The 22,857-nt window shown below is 37.4% G+C and overlaps 2 protein-coding genes across 5 annotated transcripts in view; one reads left to right on the forward strand and one right to left on the reverse strand.

Moving 5' to 3' along the window:
- LOC109716178 overlaps window positions 1-5,528 on the forward strand; it is a 14,922-nt gene extending 9,394 nt beyond the window's left edge. For 2 of the 3 annotated variants that reach the window (XM_020241501.1, XM_020241503.1), the window contains exons 2-4: window positions 4,531-4,568; window positions 4,723-4,730; window positions 4,813-5,528. In XM_020241501.1, coding sequence (XP_020097090.1) covers window positions 4,833-5,414 — 582 coding nt within the window. In that variant the 5' untranslated portion in view covers window positions 4,531-4,568; window positions 4,723-4,730; window positions 4,813-4,832 and the 3' untranslated portion in view covers window positions 5,415-5,528. Of the gene's footprint in view, window positions 1-4,470; window positions 4,569-4,722; window positions 4,731-4,812 lie in introns of those variants that run through there. The other variant, XM_020241502.1, reaches the window with a different exon arrangement.
- LOC109716399 (DNA mismatch repair protein MSH2) overlaps window positions 19,038-22,857 on the reverse strand; it is a 33,937-nt gene continuing 30,117 nt past the window's right edge. For both annotated transcript variants that reach the window (XM_020241826.1, XM_020241825.1), the window contains exon 14: window positions 19,038-19,928. In XM_020241826.1, the coding sequence (XP_020097415.1) occupies window positions 19,728-19,928 (201 nt within the window). In that variant the 3' untranslated portion in view covers window positions 19,038-19,727. The remainder of the gene's footprint in view (window positions 19,929-22,857) is intronic.

Genomic DNA, 22,857 nt, shown 5'->3' on the forward strand with positions numbered 1-22,857 from the left:
GCGCCGGGTAGAGGCGGCGGCGGACGCAAGTGCTGGGTTTTATTTTTGTCTGCTTGCTTTTTGCATCTCGGGGTTGCACCACTTCTTTCTAAATAATTTTGATATAGATGTTTTCTTCTTTTCAAATCATGCTCTTTCTTATAAAGTTAATTTTTAAAATTTCTAAAATAAGATCTACTTATTTTTAGGTTTGGGGTTTACAAATTTTTTTTTTGGGAAATAAGTTTTATGTAAACCGTATTTTTGTAATGATCTTTGAAAATTTGGGTTTATATTTTTTTTTTTCTTGGCAAATATATTTTTTAACTTCCGATAAATAATTATTAGTGTATAATTTTTTGTTACTCATTATTGAAATTGGATGTCATTTGAATATGAAATTTTTTTCCCCACAATTTGAATCTTTTTTCTTTTATTTTGAAAACATATATAAATAGGTATTTTCTAAATAAGGATCTTCTTATGTTAAGATTTGAGGAAAAAATTCACTATTATTTTTTCCTTATTTAGTTTTCAATCTTTTAGAAGAGTTATGAGACTAATTCGATTTTAATTGTTTGTATGTCAAATGTTTGATAAAAATATCTAATATTTCAAATAAAGCTTTTGATACAATGCACAGTTTAACAATTATACTTATTTAGTAAGGTAACATGATCATTTTTTGCCTATTAAGAAAAGTATTTAAATTTCAATTGTTTTGATATAAGTTATATAAATATAAATGAATTTTATTGATTAGCAATAGGAATTGCCTATTACAGGCTGTAAAATAGGGTAGGTTGTGTTTGTGTGTATTTCGTGCGTCCTTCGGGCATCATTGCGGCACATTTTATGGGCTTCTCTTCGCGTTATTAATGCTTGCAATCAATGGCAAACTTACCACCGTTAGAGTTTGTCGCGTCTTGATATGTTGATAGCTTTTCATTACCCTCTCCTTCTCCATCCTCACCGCTCGCCGTCGTTACATCCTGCGTTTGCAAGTCGATCTGACGTAGGTGGGCCTGTCGCTGTTTTCCGTCCGCCGCTCGGGTCGCATGGCGTGGCGGACCTAAGCGGATAACCGACCGTGGCCTCGCCAACTCGCCGGCGAGGCGGAAGACTGCTTGGATGGGTTGTTAGATGGCTGTGAGCATCTGCGAGGAAAATTTTGGCACGGTTGAATAATTTTTTCTCTTTTTTAAACTGATGATGTTAATTCCTCATGCTTATGCTTTAGTTTGTCTCCAGAACTCCCCGCGAGGTGGCTGCGAAACGTCCACTTGGTGTAGCATGGCTGTGCAGTATTTGGCCGGATTGATGGGTTATGGAGGATTATCGATTTGACCTTGAGGTTTGATCCTGTATTTCCATTTTTTCTTCTCTTAAATTTTGATCTGCTCTTGTTCTTGCAATTCCTGATTTTTTGCTATAACTAGATGTAACGTATCAACCCGAAACGCATTATTCGAACTTTGACAAATTTGGTTAAAGCGTCGAAGGAAAGCGAATGAAGCCCATTCCTTTGCATTTCCAGCGAGTTGAAGTGGAAAAATGAGTCTTGATAAGTTTAGAATGCTTTTAGCACCCGACCGGCGTGACAATAGTAGCCGAAAAAAGCGAAAAACAGCATTCTGGAGCTGTTGTACCCGGTTACAAGGTTGGATGGCTGTACCGGTACCAACCATCACGGTAATCAGGTGTCTGGTTGCCGCGTGGTACGGTAACAAGGTCGGTACCAAAGTGGGCACCTTCTGGTACCGGCTACAAGCCGACGAAACCTGAAAACCGAGCTCGTCGGGTGTTGGCTGGGTTTAGGCGCTGTACGCGTACAAGGGACTTGTTCTTGTACCGGTACAAGCCCGACGAAACCGAGAACCGAGCTCTCGGGTTTGGCCTGCTAATTGGCCTTGTACCGGTACAAGACCCCGTGTACCGGTACAAGAGGCTCCAGACAGCCTAGTGAGACTTGTTGCAAATAAGAAGAAATAGAGGATTTAGTTGCAATTGTAGCAACATGTTAACACCCCAACCCCTCTCTTTCTCCCTCCCACAGCCACTCATCTCCCCCTCTCTCATTCCTCTCATTTCTCTCTTTCTCTCTCTAGAACCAAACCCTAGAGCTAAGGAGAAGGTGGAGAGGAGCTAGGAGAAGGAGATTTTGGAGCTTTGGAGGGTCAAGAAGCTCTCCAACAAGAAGGAGCTTGCTAGGGCTTGGACAAAGGTGAGTGTAATTACTTATTTGAGTCTAGGGTTTAAATTTTAACCCAAAGTTTTAGAGTTTTGAGCTTGTTTCTAGATTTATAAATGTAACGTATCAAAACCCGAAAACGATATTCGAACTTTGACCAAATTGGTTAAAGCGTCGAAGGAAAAGCGATGAACCCGTTCCTCTTGCTTTCCAACGAGTTGGAAAGGGGAAAAATGAGTTTGGAAGGACTTAGAATGCTTTTAGCATCAACCGGCGCGAAATAGAGCCGAAGAATAGCGAAAAACAGCATTCTGGAGCTTTTGTACCGGTACAAGGTGATGGCTGTACCGGTACAACCATCGCGGAACAGTGCCCTGGTTGCTGTACCGGTACAAGGGACTTGTACCGGTACAAACCCGACGAAACAGCGAAACCGAGCTCTCGGGTTTGCGCTCGGTTTGCTGCCAACCAGGCCTTGTACCGGTACAAGACCCCGTGTACCGGTACAAGGGACCCAGATCAGAGGGTCAAGTTGGAAATTTGGAAAATAAAGGGGGCTTTTGGGATTTTGTTACAATAGAGGTCTTATGACCCTCTCTCTCAGCCTCTCTCCCTCCTACTCTCAGCCTCTCTCTCTCTCTCTCTCTAACAACTCTCTCTCTACCCGATAGAAGAAGGAGAAGAAGAAAAGAGGAGAAAGAAAAAGAAGAGAAGGAGGAAAAGAAGGAGAAGAGTTTGGAGGGGGGATCTTGGAGGCTTTGAAGGCTTAGGGTTCTCTCCTACAAGGTGGACTTTAGAGGGCTTGGGGCTAAGGTGAGGTTTTATGAAAACCTAGGTTAGGGTTTGAGTTTTACCAAGAGAAAAACTTAAAGATTTGGGCTTTTCTCTGGGTTAGAAACCCTTTAGAGGTTTGGGCTCCATGAAAACACATGAGAGCTCAAAGTGCTCTAATGGTGGATTTCTAGGGTTTGCATCTTAAGCCCTAGAAATGGTTGGAATGATTCTAAATGAGCTTCTAGATGTTGGACAAGCTTTATTTTGCTTATCTTAGAGATCAAAACCTAGGGTTTTACAATGGGATTGGTTAGGGTTTGGAAATTGGGGCTTTCGCCCTAGAATTCTTCGGGGACAAATTGAACTCGTAGAAACCTATTTGGGGGTGTCCTAAACGCGTGGGACAACTCCGTTATAGCATACGAAAATACGTAAAAATAGTTCGTGTATATGGGGCCTAATTGGCACTATTTTTGTTGTAGGACTTGGGTTCATTGTTCGTGAGGCACGAGAGGCTTCACATTCTCCTTCTACTACCACTAGAGGTGGGTGGTGCATTCCAAGGACATCGAAAATCTTTCTATGTCTAAGTGTCATACTTTGAGCATTTATGCATTTTGAGCATCTTGCATAATAGGGTTAATTGTGAGTTCTTTTATATAGTCTAAAGTAAATTCCAATGCATGTTAAATGGTTGTAAGAATGTGAGAATGATGATCCCTATGTATGCATGATTGTGACAAGAACCTAGAAGGGTTAGTAAACGAAAAGCGACACTTTGACATAGATTTAGCAAGTGACATCGACGAGTCTAGAACACTTAGTAAACAAGTGTGGCATGAGTACAAGAACTTGATAGCGCATATGACATTGGTGATAGAAAAGAATGCAAGGACAAGAACGACCGAAATATTATGACATTCAACCTTAGTGTTAAGAGTCATTTGAGCATAGTCTTCCTTAAAGTTAAGGAATGGATTGAACTTGGAATCCTCGAATGTAGGATTAATCGTACTCACATTAGTCCTTGCTTGAGGTTGCGGTAGCTCCCCCTCGGGCGATGTGCTCCGGAGTCGACATCACTGGGTTGTAGCGAGTATCTCCCCAGAGGGCGGTCCCATCGGGTTGTAGCGAGTATCTCTCCGAATATTGGGATTATGAGTTGGTGAGTTTGTTGAGGGCGAAACCTACGGGTTCGCCAAGAGATTGGGTAAAGCAACTATGATCTTGCATGCATCATGAGTATTATATCGAGCATCGCATTTTATATTGTTCAGGCATATTAGCTNTCATAAAAATATTTCTGACATCTCTGCCAATTTTCATAATTTTCTGAGACTGTGCATTTTCTGCTAATTTATCTGTCCCGTTTCCAACAGAAAATTCTAGATCTTCTGTTTTCATTCCGATTTCAGCACAAGTCACTTCTGACTTATGTTTTACTTCTACAAATCCAATAAAAATAGTTTCTCACACTATTTTTATTTATTTTTATTTTTATACCAAAATCTGGTATGTTACATGTATACTGATATGTTCCCCATCCTCTGCTTCTTCCTGCATGTGAATATTTGTCGTGTTGGTAGCTGGGTTGACTCTGTTGGTTGACGAGAATCAAATATAGGTGTATAAAGTTTGCTGTTATTTATTTTCTTGCTCTGTTTACCATACTTCATGCTAATTATATATTTTTTTTTGTTTGGGTTTTTTTTGCATGGTAATTGCCTCTTTGCTGAAACGACGGTATTGGAATGGCGGGCGAAACATTAGTTTAATAGCTTCCAAGGTAATATAAAACTAGATGTTCTTTATTTATTTATTTTCTGTTGCATTGTTTGATGTATTGATTGCATGCTTTTGATGTTTAGTGCTTGATTAGACTGCTGTTATGGCGCCGGTAGTTTTTCCAATTTGTTTTCGTGAATTGCTCCGTGATGTATGCCAAAAATATTCTCTATCGATGCCGATGTATGGTGTCCCGGTTGAGAATGAAAAAGGTGCAATAAGAGTTTATGGTGAGGTCGAGTTAGTTAGAGGAGATACTGTGACAGAAGCTGTGAGATGTTGGAGTGCGCCGTGTGCTAATGTTGATGAGAGTGAAGAAGATGCAGCACGACGATGTGTCGGAAAGCTCCATGATGAGTTTAGCTTTGATGTTAGGGATTTCAATTTAGAAGATAAGAAATGTTTTGAAGATTTGTATGGGCGACTTTCAATAGAGAATGAAATTGTTAAGAAAAAATATAAGCGCGTGAAAAAAGACTACAGACTTCTTTGGGGATACTACAACGATCTGTTGACCGAGAAGAAGTGGTATGTTACCGAGCGGATTGGTCTAAAAAAGATGATTGTTGCGTGTGGTGATCTGCTTGATCGTCCAAATGCTGTTGCACTGGATCAGAATGGTAACGCTGATGATTCTGAAGAGGATCCTGTGGCGCCACCTGGTTATGGAACTTTTCGCTCTTGAATGCATGATCCTTTTTTGGGGACCTCTAGCTGTGCGAGTTATCTTTTTGGGTGTTTTAGTACTTATACTTCTTCTACGTTTTTTAGTATAGGGATATATAGAAAGAAGAAATGTTTTGGTTTTTTTTTTTTTTTTTTTTTCTCTGCATGTGTCTGACTTGGTTATATGTAAGTTATAGGTACTTGCTTTTGTTTTATACCTTTGTGAGTAGATAAGGTGAAATAGTGTAAGAGAAACTGAGGATGTGTTTTTGTTATGCTACATAGGGTTCTTATAAAATATAAATATGTTGTTTTTATAGAAAGATAAATAATTTTAAAGTAGCAGGCTTAATTCATATGAAAATAATTAAATAGTTATTAATCATAGTGAAGATTTAAAATTATTTGCGTAAAGTTATATTTAAAATGTTAATATAAATTGACATAAATATATATTTGCTTTAGCAAAAATCTGAAAATATCCAGATAGAAAAAGTAGCCGGACTTCATATAAATATTAAATATCTTTTAAAATCATGTATCCAAGTAAAGATTTTTACTAACCTGAATCAAATTAAATATCCAACTTCAAAATATTTTATAGATTTTTATTGAAAATCTATTTTTTACTTTTGGTTCTGATAAAGTTCATATTACTTTTATAAAAAAATGATTGCTTCATGTTGCTTTTGGTTTTTATTTAAAATTAAAATAATATTGGTTTCCGTATTTAACAATCGTTGTGTGTTCTAAATATTATTTTCTGGTTTTCTATTCATAAATTTATAAATAAGGTATGGCGGTTTGGATGGTCTTATGGCAACCACCGCAACCTGTGCATAAAAATATAGTTTCGGGTAGTGCAGTGCTGGTTTCCCTATTCCTTCTCCTTTTCATATTTTTAAACTATTAGCAATTATTTTAGTACATTATTTTTTATTGGTTTTGTGGAGGCAATGATGATGGCTCTTTCTCAATAGCAGCGCTTTGCAGCTGGCAAATAATATTGAGTGTTTGTTAGTTGAGTATTTTACTCAATAATATTGAGTGTTTTCTGTACATGTATGGTTTAAAAAAGTTTTGTTCTACGTTTTTAAAACAAATTTTCTTTATTGTATAAGCTGTGCATCAAAGAAAGTATTAAATATTTGATTCAGATTATAACTTTTGTCGCACTTTTTTGTAATTCAATCAATAAATTTTTTTTTACAAATATTTTTCCCCATTGCATTTATTTTTTTGTAGAAATGTGAGGTACCTGAGCTTTAAATATGAAATGTCAAATACAAACTATCGATTTTGTTATTAATAACACTACAAACGGTTTGTTGTACTATTAATTTGTTAATATGTTGTCTGCTGAGGCATGGCAGGTTGATTGTTCTAATAACAATCTCTACAGCCTGCGTGATCTGCCGGATGTTTTGTTCTATTATGTGATAGATTGGAATCGAATTACAGTCAATGAGCAAATACATTGAGCCTATTTGACCCAATATTTCTATCCTTTTATTTCTGGTATTTTTCCTGCCTAACAAATTTATGCTAACACTTGAGTTTAGAAAAAAGCATATGAGTTCTATATGCGCATTTACATGGATATTTGTACAATATACAACATTGACTATAAGAAAGCGAAGAATGATTGCGCTTTTATATATGGAATAAATTATTGGTTGACGAAGAGTTTTTCGAAACACGATTCGGAATCTGTTGATTTGTTGTGTGGTTTAAAAATTATATTCAGGTTTTCATTTCATAAGTTTATAAATCCTGTTGTTTGCGTATGTTGAATAATAATTTCATTACTCTGTGCTGTTGTTTGCATATGTTGAATAATAAATTCGTTATGAAAGCATGGTGAGTTGGATGGTCTTATCCACCCGCTGTAGTATAGTGATATCTACAATTGTTGTATGCTCTCAATATTATGTTCTGATTCTCAAAGTTTATAAATATTGTTGTTTGCATATGTCTATGAATAATTTCGTTATTAAGGTATGGCGGTTTGGATGGTGCTATGACAACCACCGCAGCCTGTGTATAAAAATATAGTTTTGAGTAGTACTGCGTTGGTTTTTCTATCCATTTTTGTATATGTTTTTTAAAGTATTAGCTATTCTTTTATTATATTGTTTCTGATTTGTTTTGCGTCGGTGATGATGATGGCTCTTTGTCTATAGCAGTGCTTTGCAGCCAGCAAATAATATTGAGTGTCTTTTATAAAAGACAGATTGCTTGGTCTTATTTTAGTCCTTGCAAGCTAACAGTTTTAAGTTTAATATTGAAGGACTGTAACTGTATGGTTTCAAATAGTTTTGTTCTATATTTGTAAAAATACTTTTTTATAATCATATAAACTGACTATCAAAAAAATGTGTAAATATTTTATTTAGATTATAGCTTTTGTTATGCTTTGTTTTTATTCAAACAATATGACTTATGTTAAAATATTTTTTCCCCCAACATTAATTTATTTTTAGCAATGTAAGATAATTGAGGTTTAAATTTCAAATGTGAAAAACAAACTATCAAGTCTTTTATTAATTACACTAGCAATGGTTGGTTGTAGTATGACTTTGTTAATTTTTTCTTTACTGACGCATGGCTATGCAATAGATTGGTATTGAATTACAGTAAATGTGCAGATATAGTGAGCCAAGCTGAGCCAATATTTCTTCGATTTTATTTTTGGTATTTTCCCTGTTTACCAAATCCATGGTAAATTTTGAGTTTGGAGAAATTATTGGTAATGAAACTTTGGAGCATAACTTGCAGATATTTTTATGGTTTTGAGTGTCTATAGGCTTAACTTTTCAGCAAGAAATGAATTTGACTTTGTTCTATAATTTTTTTTCTATTAGAACATATATAATTTGTTCTTTGCCTGTCTGCTAATAATCAGCAGAGTGTTGAAGATATTTTTCGACACTGAATTTATTATGTATAGGTTCACCTTTGCAGTTAGAAATTGATTTGGGTTGGCTTTATATTTGTTTACTATTTATTAACTTAGTTACTGTGTTTTGCGGAGTATTGCGTTTAGTATTTAGTTTCAAGTTTTGGTGAGATAAATTATAAATATATTTTGCATTCATTGGAATATCTGATGAAGAGATAAATAAATATAGTAAAAAAATTAGGTTGGTTTCCTTATACGGTTAAAGCATAGTAGAAATGTATTGCACAATGTATGCTTGAGATTTATCTGTATTTTGATATTTGAACTTATAAATTATGCCAGGAAGTGTTTGCTTGGTTTAGAAAAACAACAATAAGGAAAAACTATTACAAATGTTTATAAAAAGAAACTACTATAAGAAAATTTAATAAATATAAAACTTATACAGTGAAGTTGATGGAGCATATATTAATAGAGTATTACTATAGTTTGTGTAAAATTTACTACTATAAACTTGAAGAAATATATCTTATGTTTATCAAGATGATTTCAGTAAAAATGCTTCTCCTACTCTATGCACTCTATGTATTTTTCTTTTTAACTCTTATTTATATGGAAATAGAAATAGTATACCATCGCAATACAAAAGTAGCACCCTACGAAGGAAAAGAGAGGAAGTTAGCTTTCTATTATATTTTTTCTGTTTTGTACTATTTATTGAATTATGATATTAGCTATAGAGAGTGCAAAGAGTAGGAAGAATGTTTTTACTGAAATAATCTGGATAAGCGTAAGATATATTTCTTAAAGTGTATAGTAGGAGATTTCTCACAAAATATTGTAATATTTTGTTCATTTATACTCTATCAGTTTTATTGTATATGTTTTACTTGCATTATAACGCATGAGGAACAGATACTGTGTAGCATTCCTGTTTAGTAAACAAAAGAAAATTACAAAATGTAGATATTTGCATGATTAAAACGTAGATGTATCAATATAGGAATGATACTAATTGAGGTAAAAACCAAAGAAACATGGCAAGTATTGTGATTATACAAAGTAATCGACGACTTAAATAGGAAAATCATTGTCTAACTTATATTGGATTATATGTGATGAAAATTTTGGTTTATTACCAAATTATGACAAATAGTACAAAGCAGTAAAATTAGGCCAAATAGTTTAGTAGTAAGGTTCATTGTCAAAATAATACTCAAACTTATTGTGGCAAAGTATATGTTGAGGTTAAATTATGACAAATAGTCAATTGAAATTTCTCATATATTTTGCTTCAAAAACTTGAGTTGTTTTATTAAGAGAAACAATGAATGCACAACATCCATTTTTTGTCTTATGGATGATAGCGAGAGATACTTGATTGGTTTTGTGATTAGATTATGATTCAGTGCCGAATTAATTACACAGAAAAATATGATCTTCGGAGGCATTTCTGTTTAGAGTTAAATTCTATTAGTTCGGAGGCATTTCTGTTTAGAGTTAAATTATATTAGTGAAATATTAGGAACAGTTGTCAACTCTGTTAAATTACTATTTTAACCTGTTAAATACCTCTATAGTTTTGTATTATCATGCTTGCAAGATTTAGAATAATTGAATCAGCATTTCTTTTGTTGCAGGTAATTGATTTTCAAAATTAATTGCAAAGTCATCCCATAATGTAACAGATAAAGTATCATTGCTACAAAAGAAATAACCCAATTTTTAAAATTTTTTTGACAAAATCAAATAGAAATACATGCATAATTTGTTAAGGAGTTTAACCTCTGATGTTTTAACAGGTACTAACATCATGTAGTTATTTTGGACAAATTCTATTTTTTCCAATGTTTTCTCAATTGGGTGTTTTATATGCTTTTTTTGTGTATCTCGGCTAGAAAAATTTAACTTTGAAATTCTATAAAGATAAGGAAGATTTTTCTTATTGTTTACGCTACATTTGCAAAACCTTATTTTATAGTTTGTTAGAAATTATTTTGTTAGAACTTATGAAACAGTTTTATTTCTACAAGTTTGTATTTCCAAGGTTAACACATGATCATTATCGTTCTTAAAAATATTTACATGAAAATTTAATCTGATTTCTGAAAGATTTGTTAGAAAACTTTTGTCCAAACAATCGGTTCCTATTTGTCATTGTTTGGTCAAAGTATTTGGCGAGTTCTCTTCCCTATGCTACAAAAAATAAATTATTGTGGGTTCAGGTGGTGACTATTAGTTATGGTTTCCTGGAAACAGTTGGATTTAGTTATTATATGTGATTTCCCTGATTATTTTGTGCATTGGACCTTAACCATTGATGCTTATTTTTTTTGTATCAGAGTCACGCAGTGTTTTCAATTATTCTGGCTAGATGTTTTATTACTACTGTGCTCACTATTTGCTCTTTGTTCATGGATGCGGATGTGTTCTTCAGCCTTTGTGACTGTGCAAAGTGGTATGAAATTGTATTACTCTTAAGTTGCTCTACTGCGTTGATCATAATTTTTCCCGAACTGTGATGCAGTTACAATTTATTGTTAGATTACTTCTGCACGTAAAATCATAATCTTGGATATTTTATTTCGGATCTTATCTGGTTTGAAGTTTGATGTTTTTGCCGGTTTCTTTCTATGAGGATTATCTATTACTTTTTTGTAGTGGCTGTGCTTAGAAGCCCTTTTCCCCCGCTGTTTTATTGTAGTGATTATCTCTTGACTTTTTCTTGATTTGCGAATACTTGATCATCACACAAATATTCATAAATTGAATTTAGCAAGATAAAAGAAACATTTGTGTATAATTTTTAAAAATATCAGATACATAAGCTAAGTAAAAAAATTGTGATTTAGCAACAGAACTACATGTGGTAAGCAGCACATATCTAGCGATGTAAGCTTCAATTGTATTCAGGAAAAAAAAAATATGTGAATACAATGCCGGCGATGATGATGGTTTCTATTACTGTTTGGAGGATGGCATGAATTGCAAAATTCGTGCAACCCCACATTAATTGGAAACCAAATGAGCCATTTATAAACTTATCATTTGGGAACCGGAGCGTTCCTGGGGCGGCACGTGTCGGGAGGCAGAGGGCGGGCGGAGTCAGGGCGGCGCTAAGCGCGGACAGCGCCGGGCTGTCGACGCTGGCAGGCATGATCGAGCGGCGCGGTTGCGCGAGGGGTCAGGGCGCGAGCGGCGGATTGTGCGCTCGAGGTATCGGACGTGGGCGAGGCGCGCGCATGGCAGTCGGCGCCCCCGGCTGTGGGTCAGGCGCGCAGAGCCGGCGTGGGTTGTGCTGCGTCGGGGGCGTCGGCGCGGTGCGGCGCGAGCGCGCCGGGCGGGGTCAGGGAGCGGCTGCGTCGGTTGGCGTCGAAGGGGCGGGCGCGGTGCTGGTCGTCAGGCCGTGGAGCCGGCGCGGTAAGAGCGCGCGGACGCAAGCTGCGTGGGTTTTTTTTTGGTCTCTTGCTTTTTGCTCTGGGCCCACTTCTTTCCTAATAAATTTTGACTATAGATGTTTCCTTCATTTTCAACTCCATGCTCTTCTTATAGTATTTTAAAATTACTAAATTAAGGGATTCTATTTTTAGTGTTTGGGTTTACAAAAATTTTTTTTTGGGGTGGCAATAAGTTTATGTAACCTTAATTTTCTGTAATGATTTTGAAACTTTGCGTTTAAATTTTTTTTTTTTTTTTCGGCAATATATTTTTTAACTTTAGATTAAAATAGATATTAGGTAATTTTTTTTATCATTATTGAATTGTGTATGTCATTAAATGAAATTTTTTTTTCCCCACAATTTGGAAAATTTTTTCTTTATTTGAAACATATTAAATAGGTTATTTCTAAAATAAGATCTTCTTTATTTTTGAAGATTTGAATTCACATTATTTTTTTTCCTTATAGTTTCAATCTTTAAAGATTATAGACTAATAGAATTTTAAATTGCTTTTATGTCAAGTTGATAAAATAATCTAAATATTTCAAATAAACGCTTTTGATACATGCACAGTTTTAACAATAATTATTAGTAAGGTACATGCATTCATTTTTGCTATAAGAAAAGTATTTAAAATTTCAATTGTTTGATAATAAGTTATATACGAATATAAATATATATTATGTATAGCATGGAAATTGCTATTACAGTGTAAAATTGGTAGGCCTAACGTGTCATGTGTGGTCTTCGGCATCATTGCGGACATTTATGGGGCTTCTTTCGGGTTATTAATGCTGCCATCAATGGCAAAACTTACCCGTTTTAGGGTTTTCGCCCTCTTGATTGTTTTGATGCTGTTCAGTTCACCCTCTCCTCTCATCCTCAACCGCTCGCCGTCGTACTCCTGCGGTTTGCTAGGAACGGATTGCGTAGTGGGCCTGTCGCTTCTCAGCCCTGTCGGGGTCGCAGGCGTGGCGGACCTTAGGTAACGACGTGGCTCCAGAACTCGCCGCCGGCGGAAGATGCCTTGGATGGTGTGATGCTGTGAGATCTGGGGCAGATTGACGGGAATAATTTTGTTCGCTTTTAAACTGTAGATGATGTTAAATCTCTGCCGATGCGTATGCTTGAGGGTTCTCCAGCCAACTCACGGTGGCTGGATACGTTCACTGGTGAGATCGCCTGTGGATTTGCCCGATTTTGAATAGGGTTTTATGGGATTATCGATTTGACCTTGAGGTTTATCCTGTATTGGCCCTTTTTCTCTCTTAAATTGATCTGCTCTCTGTTCTTGCAATTCCTGATTTTTGCCTCTTATAAATAGAAATAAACGTAATCAAAAACCCGGAAACGATATCGACTTTGACCAAATTGGTTAAAGCGATCGAAGAAAGCGATGAACCAGTTTCCTTGATTCCAACGGGTTGGAAGGGGGAAAACATGGTTTGTAAAGACTTAGAATGTTTTAGCACGACCGGCGTGAAATAGAGCCGAAAAAAGCGAAAAAACAGCCATTCTGGGAGCTGTTTTACCGGTTACAAGGTGGATGGCTGTACCGGTAAACCACACGGAACATGCTCTGGTTGCTGTACCGCGTACGAGGTCCGGTACAGGCACCTTGTACCGGTACAGCCCGACGGAAACCGAGAAGCGAGGGCTCTCGGAGATTTGGCTGGGCTCAGCGCTGTACCGCGTACAAGGGACCTTTGTATCGGTACAAGCCGACGAAAACGAGAACCGACTTCTCGGGTTTGGCCTGCTAATTGGCCTTGTACCGCGTTACAAGACGTGTACCGGTACAAGAGGCTCCAGAAGTAGTGGACTTGTTGCAAATAAGAAGAAATAGAGGATTTAGTTGCAATTGTGCAACATGTTAAACCCCACCCCTCTCTTTCTCCCCCACAGCTCAACTCATCTCGCCCCTCTTCTCAGTCCTCTCATTCTCTCTTTTCTCTCTCTTAGAACCAAACCCTTAGAGCTAAGGATGAAGTGGGAGAGGAGCTAGCGAGGAAAGGAGATTTTGAGCTTTGGGGGTCAAAGAAGCTCTCCAACAAAAGGAGCTTTGCTAGGGCTTGGACAAAGTGAGTGTAATTACTTATTTGGTCAGGTTTAAATTTAACCCAAGTTTTAGAGTTTGAGCTTGTTTCTAGATTTATAAATGTAACTGTATCCAAAACCCGAAAACGATATTCGAACTGTGCACCAAAGTTGGTTAAAGCGTGAAGGAAAAGCGGAGACCCGTTCCTCTTGCTTTCCAACGAGTTGAAGAGGGAAAAATGAGGGGTTTGAAGGACTTAGAATGCTTTTAGCATCAACCGGCGGAATAGAGCCGAAGAATAGCGAAAACAGCATTCTGGAGCTTTTGTACCGGTACAAGGTGATGGCTGTACCGGTACACCATCGCGGAACGATGCCCTTGCTGTACCGTACAAGGGACTTGTACCGGTACAAACCCGAGAAACAGCGAAGCCAAGCTCTCGGGTTTGCGCTCGGTTGCTGCAACCAGGCCTTTACGTTACAAGGACCCGTTACCAGGTACAAGGACCCAGATCAGAGGGTCAAGTTGAATTTGGAAAATAAAGGCGGCTTGTGGATTTTGTTACAATAGAGGTCTTATGACTCTTCTCTCAGCCTCTCTCCCTCTACTCCAGCCTCTCTCTCCTTCTCTTCTAACAACTCTCTCTCTACCCGATAGAAGAAGGAGAAGAAGAAAAGAGGAGAAAGAAAAGGAAGAGGAAGGATGAATAGAAGCCGAAAGAGTTTGGAGGGGGATCTTGGAGGCTTTGAAGGCTTAGGGTCTCTCCGACAAGTGGACTTAGAGGCTGCGGGCTAAGTGAGGTTTTATGAAAAAACTAGGTTAGAGGTTTGATTTGTACCAAGAGAAAAACTTAAAGATTTGCTTTTCTCTGGGTATAGAAACCCTTTAGAGTTGGGCTCCAACTGAAAAAACACATGAGAGCTCAAAGTGCTCTAATTGCGTGGATTTCTAGGGTTTGTATCTTAACCCTAGAATATGTTGGAATGATCTAAATACTTCTAGATGTGGACAAGCTTTATTTGTTATCTTAGGATCAAAAACCTAGCGGTTTTACAAGGGATGGTTTAGGGTTGGAAATTGGCTTTCGCCCTAGAATTCTTCGGGACAAATATGAACTCGGTAAGAAACCTATTTGGGGGTTGTCCTAACCTGGACAAACTCCGTTATAGCATCAACGAAAATACGTAAAAATAGTTCGTATTGAGGGGCCTAATTCGCCTATTTTTTTGTTGTAGACTGGGTTCATTTGTTCGTGAGGCCACAGAGCTTTCACATTTCTCCTTCTCTACCACTAGAGGTGGGGGTGGATGCATCCAAGGGACATCGAAAATCTTTCTATGTCTAACGTGGTCATACTTTGAGCATTTATGCATTTTGAGCATCTTGCATAATAGGTTAAATTTGGGCTGAAGGTTGTTTTATATAGTCTAAAAGTAAATTCAATGGCATGTTTAAATGGTTGTAAGAATTGAGAATGATGATCCCTATGTAGCATGATTGTGACAAGAACCTAGAAGGCGTTAGGTAAACGAAAAGCGACACTTTGACATAGATTTAGCAAGTGACAGCGCGAGGTCAGAAACCACTTAGTAACAAGTGTGGCGATGAGTACAAGAACTTGATAGCGCATATGACATTGGTTGAATAGAAAGAGGCAAGCGACAAGAAACTGACCGAAATATAGTATGACATTTCAACCTAGTGTTAAGATATTTGAAGCATAGTCTTCCTTAGTAAGGAATGGATTGAACTTGTAATCCTCGATGTAGGAGGTAACGATACTCACATTAGCCATCTGCGGTTGAGCGTTGCGGATAGCTCCCCCTCGCGATGTGCTCCGGAGTCGACATCACTGGTTTAAGCGAGTATCTCCCAGAGCAATGTCCCATCGGGTGTAGCAGTATCGCTCCGAATATTGGGATTATGAGTTGTGAGTTTGTTTTGAGGGGAACCTACGGGTTCGCAGAGATTGGGCATAAAGCTAACTATATCTTGCATGCATCATGAGTATTATATCGAGCATCGCATTTTTATTTTCAGGATATAGCCTGCATTTGTTAGATGAGATACTTATTTCTTTTATTCTATTATGCTGATTAGACCTAGTGGGATAGTCGGCGTGGATGGTTCCAACCCACTGGGAAACTTCGTTATAGTTCTCACACCCCTTTTCCACAGAGCCGGACCCAGCGAGCCGTCGGCGACGACGCGGTAAGGCATCCGCCCCTAGATAGAGACCGCCGAGTTGTTCATTTACTTTGCTGCATACCCTTTATATATATCATCTTTTGTACCTTGTTGACGAACGTACTGTATGTGATGATGTATGGATATTTAGCTTTAAAGTCAAAAATTATATTTTGGTGTAAATGAGATGTAAAAAGAAATTGATGCAAAGTGGTTTGATAATTTTATTAATGTAATTGTTACTTTCACGCTTGGCTCATTGTGCCTTCTGCCAAGCCGTCGTGTATGCTTCCGCTATGAAATCTCTATACTCAGCTGTACCTGTTGTTGAGCCGTGGGCGGACAGGGATGTTCTGTCGTTCGGCGTCTGTTTCACACCCTCGAACGGGCAAAGATCGGTGTCGGGGCGTGACATAAACCTTGGACCATGAACCATGAAATCCATGGTTTTCATAAGCCTCTCATGTGGATCACTAGGCTCAAAGTAGATGCCCTAGGATGGTTCAAATGGTTAAGGAGGGTATTAGAAGCTTCTAGGTTGATTCTAAGTATCTTTTGCTTAGCAATTTGAGATCGATCTCGGAGATATGCCAAAATGACATTGTTAGTTTGAAAATTGGGGCTTTTGCCCTAGGATTTCGGGGACAAATTCAACCCGTAGAAACCTAATTGGCGGGTGTCCTAAACGCGTTGGACACTTCCGTTTAAGCATTCGAAAAATGTTGGAATATATAGTTCATGTTATCATTAGGCCTTTAATTGGCCAATTTTTTGGGTAGACACCTGAGTTCGACGTCCGTGGTGGCGCCACGAGACTTCAACCTTTGCTTACTACTACCCCTCGAGTGGGTGTCGTGCATTCCAGGATATCGAAAATCTCTATGCTAAGTGTCAGTGTTTTGAGCATACTGAGTAATTTGAGCCTTTGCATAGTAGGTTAAATTGTGAGCTTTATTTGAATAATTGTATGTTCAATTGCATGTTGAATGTTTGAAAGTAATGTGAGATTTAAATCCTATGTATGCATGATTGTGACAAGAATCTAGAAGGGTTAGTAAAACAAAAGTACACTATGCATAGATTTCGCAAGTGACATCGACGAGTTTAAACACTAGTAACAGTGTGCATTTTGACGTCGAGAACAAGAATATAGAATCACTTAGTAAACAAGATGTGCATGAGTACAGAACTTGATAGCGATATGACATGGTGATAGAAAAGAATGCAAAAGAACAAGAACGACCGAGGATATTATGACATTCAACCTTAGGTTAGAGTCATGAACATCGTCTTCTTTAAAGTTAAGAATGGATTGAACTTGGAATCCTCGAATGTAGGATTGATCGTATTCACCATTAGTTCTTGCTCGAGGTTGTGGTAGCTCTCCCTCGGGCCGATGTGCTCCGGATGTCACATCACTTGGTTGTAGCAGTATCTCCCAGAGGGCGGTCCATCAGGTTGAAGCGAGTACTCCCCGAATATTGGATTGGTTGTGAGTTGTTGAGACGAAACCTACTGCGGTTAGCCAAGAAATTGTGGTAAAGCAACTATGATCTTGCAGCATCATGAGTATTATATGAGCATCGCATTTTATATGGTTCAGGCATATTAGCGTGCATTTGTTAGATGTTACTTTACTTTCCTTTATTCTATTATGCCTGCATTAGACCTAGTGGGTATACGTCAGCGTGGTTGGTTGCCGAACCCACTGGGACTTCCGTTGGTAGTTTCACACCCCATTTCCACAGACCGGGACCAGCGAGCGGCGGACGATCGCTGTAAGGCATCGGCCTAGATAGAGGACCGCGCCGAGTTGTTCATTTGACCTTAGTTGACTACCCTTTATTATATCACTTTTGTATCTCGATGACGAACTACTTAATAAATGATTAGGGATATTTACTTTAAATTCAAAGTCTATATTTTGGGTGAAATAGATGTAAAAAGAAATATGCAAAGTTGTAATAGTTTCTATAGTGTAGTTGTTTTTACTTTCACTCTTGGCTATTGCTGCTTGTGCAAGCCATGTGTATGCTTCGCTTATGCCAAGTTTTATATTCTATCTGTACCTGTTGCTTGTGTCGACTTGGCGGACAGGGAGCAGATCTGTCCGTTCGGCGTCTGTTTCACACTCTCGAACCGGCCAAAAGGATCGGGTTCGGGGCGTGACATAGCACCTCTGCTTTTGCTCTCCTTCTAACTTTTTTGCTTTTTTACTCTTCTCTTTGGTTATCGCTTGGTTGTTCTGTTGCCTTTGTTGCTTTGGTTTGGCGCTGGTATCGTGAGGTGTGGAAGAGCCGTTTTATCCTCCCTCCTTCTTATAGGCTCTTTTATTCCCTTCATGTATACTAATCTCTTTTGCGTCCTCTGTTTCTTACTGTATGTGGGTATACGTCGTTTGTCGTATTACTAGGCGGGTTGGCTCTGTTCTTTGAAAAAAAAAGGTGCGCCTATTTTGCCATTGTTCATTTGCTTGCAGTGTTTATGGTGCTGTCTACTAACTAACTGTGCTAACTAACAGCTCTTTGTTTATACATGTTTATTTTCTTTTTGACGAAATGGCGGTGTTGAAAAATAGCAACATTATTGTTTGTAATTAAAAGTTGCATATCTGATATAACGTTCTTATTTATTTAACTAAAAAATATTATTATTTACTTTATAAAAAATATATTTATAAAGAAGATATATTTATCTAAAATATATTATTATTTATAAAGAAGATAAATGAACCCGTTGCGTAGCACGGGTTCCTTAACTAGTATAGTAATAATTCTTGGTTAAACACAGATATTTGGACCCTCTATTTTACGTCATAGAAAATTGCATAAAAAAATTGCCGAGTCGTAGCAGCGCACCTAGTTTTGCACCCAAGCATCGAAATTATTATGACACGCACGGGAGGAAAGCCGTGGCGCGAAGTACCATTTTCTGATACCGCATAAAAGAATGCCGTCCTGAAGATGAAGGTGAAGGAGACGGTGAAGACGATTGAGAACACTACCAGAAGATGGAGCACAATCACAACCACCATCACAACATGAATGAACAAGAGGAAGAGAGGAGAACCAAGCAGACAACAAAGAAAAGCTAGTAGACCACGATCTCGAGGCCCACAGCACCCCCTAGTTCGTTCCCTAGTCGACGACAGAATCTGCTACATGGTTGTACAGCACTTGTAAGTATCTACCTTGACCGGATCTGCAGTAAAATATGCACAAAATTTAAGAGGAAAACATACGCCAGGCCCCAGAACATTAGCTCAACCATAGAGTGCCACCCAAACTTCAGAAAAACAAAAATAAGAAGCACAAACTTCGTAATTATTGCGATAAACCGCCTAGCCCAGATCATTGATATTCTCTTTATCTCCAATCACATGAGACCAAATGACCGAATTACCCATAAAATTATCCAAGCAGTCAGAGGGGGCATTCGAGTAATTTGTCTTTTTATTTGATTGAAGATAATAAGAAAAATCAACAGAATTTAGGGCTGGACAGTTTGCTTGAAACAATTACAGAGTTCATGCTGCTCATTCAGTTTAAAGTTTCGATGATTATATACAACTGAGCAAATGTTCAGGCATGCTCTGGCACATTTCCCCTAAATTGTAGGCACCATTTCATCCTTAAATAACACTAGAAAGTATCAGGATGATAAACATTCACAAAAATAACTAAATACAGCAGGATTCACAAATCCTGCATCACCACACCCAAAAAGAAAGAAAATACAGTTTCATGTATTTACGCCACTTCCGAGTTAGAAGAACTGCTGAAGCCACGGAATGCTAGCTGCATCTTTCTCCAGATCAGATCTGAGTTGGCTAACATGTCTCATGGCCTTGTTGAAGTCCATCTGATCCAAAGGCAAAGAAGAGAAATCCCGCAAGAAACGATGAGCGCGAGCTGCCCCTCTAGCCAAGTCGTCTGGGGAAAATACTCTCTTGCGTTTCGATCCGACCTGTCAGTCACAAGATGATCACCAGAATCAGGGGTGAGCACCACTCTTACTATCTATTATAAAATCTACATGTAAAGAATTACACTGAACAAACATATGCCATTAACTTACTAACGGCTGCTTACATAAAAATTTGAACTTCCTAGTATTGAGATGAATTTATATGAATGACATTGCCGATTCAGAAAGGACACGCTTCACAATAACATTTCTTTTATCGAGAATAAAATGATGAAACACTGGTAATAGCTGAAGGCTGTAGAGAGGTTGTTTACTCTGGTATCAAGCCAAGAGGTCTCGACTCACAAGTGCAGACCCCACCAGACCAATCTGCTATTTTCTTAGAACCAAAAGTCATGATTTTTGGAAATTATTTACTTAAAACTCATTATTTTGAGACAATTTTAAAATAAGATTTGAAGTGTTTGCACGTATGATGGTTTAAGACATCCCAAATTAGTGTTTAGTTGGCAAATAAGTTCAACTATCTAGATCAAAATTAATAATACCTTGGTTTTCAATTGAAAATCCATTCACGTACACTAGAAAGGATCTGGGATAGGCTACACTAGAAAGGTATCTTGTTCAAATCTGTCTCAAAATCAATCCTAGAGGATTTAAATTGACTATCAATCTCATTGCCTGCAATTTTGAGTATTAGTGAGTAAAACTAATAATTTATCACTGAATTTCACCTATGCATCAAGTGGTCTCCCAATTGACACTTGACGATTAATAGAGCATGCTTGCTCCTTTAATTGTTAAAGAGCACAATGGAGTTTATTTTCAGATGCCAAGACCAAAAATAATCACTTAACATTTTCGATTGGGAACACCTAAACAAAGCTTAAGAAGGCTATTTAATTTGCACCGTTCATTTTGTCTCCACTAATGCATTAGTAAGAACATCCAAACCAATTAAATTTGGTTTCTAATAATTTCATACACTCTGGATCATCTCCAATGGTACGGATAGTCAATCTAGATCCTCCAGCATCGCTTTTCTGAAGTATTGGAACCCAAATCCTTTTGAATGTGGCCTGGTCGTTCTCTACGAATAAACTGTCGATCAAATATGAAATCCCTCTATATAGAATTACCCAAGAGCACAAAAAATTCAATGTCGAGAGAACAAGGTGGTTCAAAAGTGCTCAACTTCCTACAGGGGCTCTTGAACTAAGCCTAGCAAATCAGCCATGGCCTACAGGTGTGTTCAGTTTATATTAAGAAAACTGAACAGAAACTGACAACAAAATTGCTGAACCCCTTTGCTTCATAAACATTCATCTGATAATACAAAGACCATAATTTCTAATTTAGCATCTTCAATCTTGTCACATGCAAACAAATCATTTCATCAGGAGAGAAGTTGCAAGTTGAAACTAAGTTCTAGTGAATATAAACAATATTTTCATTTGGAGAAAATATATAGCTTTTTGCTGTCTACCAGGCCATAAAAACTTTCAAGACTTCAAATCAACAAAGAAAACGCCTGTGTTGCAAAAGTTTCAGGAAAGCCAGCCACGAAATGAACTTCTCAAAGTAATGTACAAATATAAAACAATTATTCAGAACAGCAAACATGTCCGTATAATTATAAAGCCTGTCCATATTACTGTCCGGGTAATATGAAGGTTTATCACGCTCTTTTCTCAAAATTTGGTTCTTTTAATCATAAACTGCATAGGAAACTATGTGTGGAAGTTTAATATAATAAAATGCAACAATCAGAAATACCAAAATGAGCTGACAGAGTAATCATGGCACATAAGAGTGAAAGCAAGCCAAGCTCAAACGATCTGAGGCAAACAAGGCTTGGCTCAAAATAGCTATCTTGAGCTAAATTCGAGCAAGCTGATCCAATATTCAATATCAACTTGTCTGCCTAACCAAGCCTAAATCCCGGCTCAAGTTAGCTTGTTTATTAAATGTGCAAGCTCAATAAAAGCACTACTTGTGTTACGATTAATATTAGGATTAGTTTTATCAGGGATATCGTTACTAGGATTCTGATTCATTATTATTTTTCTCCTAGTCGGATTAGAACTTAAGAATTTTGGGGCCTATAAACACAAGGCCGGTCTCATTGTAAGTTGGAATATATATATATATATATATATATATATATATATATATTTGAGCTATAATACTATCGATAACAAATGGGCTCCGTTGCCACCCATTTGTTTTCGATGATTGAGCCTCCAAATCGACGATCGGCACTGTTGAACATGATCTATACCACTTAAAGTGTTTAGAAATCAAATTTCAAATCTTTACGACATCATTTGCCTAATGATCAAAGGGTTTAAAATTTTATAATTTTAATGGTCGATATGAGGCGTTTTCTCGTTTAACGGCGTAAAGATACCCGAATCAATTGAATTTTTGTTACAAAATTCTTTGAACTATTTAAAACAAGATCTATACTCTTGATCTTGATTACAAGACTCCTATCATCATTTTTTAAAGAAAATTCAGTTTCAGCCGTTCATTTTTGTGTCCACTCGATGGATAAGAAAACAATATCGGAAATGTATGAAATTTTTCTAAACACTTCAAATGGTATAGATCATGTTCAACGGTGTTGATCGTCGATTTGGAGGCTTTATCATCGAAAACAAATGGGTGGCAACGAAGCTCGTTTGCTATCGATAGTATTATAGCTCAACTATATATATATATATATATATATATATATATATATATAGAATTGAGCTAGAATACTTTCAAAAGCACCAACCCCTTGGTGCTTTTGAGTTTCTAGCCCTTAGATCTACTCCTTAATTACTAATAACCTTTGGATTAAACACTATTCCACCTACCACTATCATCTCAACCCTATATCTTTCCATCCAATGGCTAAAAACTCAAAAGCACCAACCCCTTGGTGCTTTTGAGAGTATTCTAGCTCAACTATATATATATA

Source organism: Ananas comosus, linkage group 10 (genome assembly GCF_001540865.1).
Source record: "Ananas comosus cultivar F153 linkage group 10, ASM154086v1, whole genome shotgun sequence".
NCBI classification, from domain to species: domain Eukaryota; kingdom Viridiplantae; phylum Streptophyta; class Magnoliopsida; order Poales; family Bromeliaceae; genus Ananas; species Ananas comosus.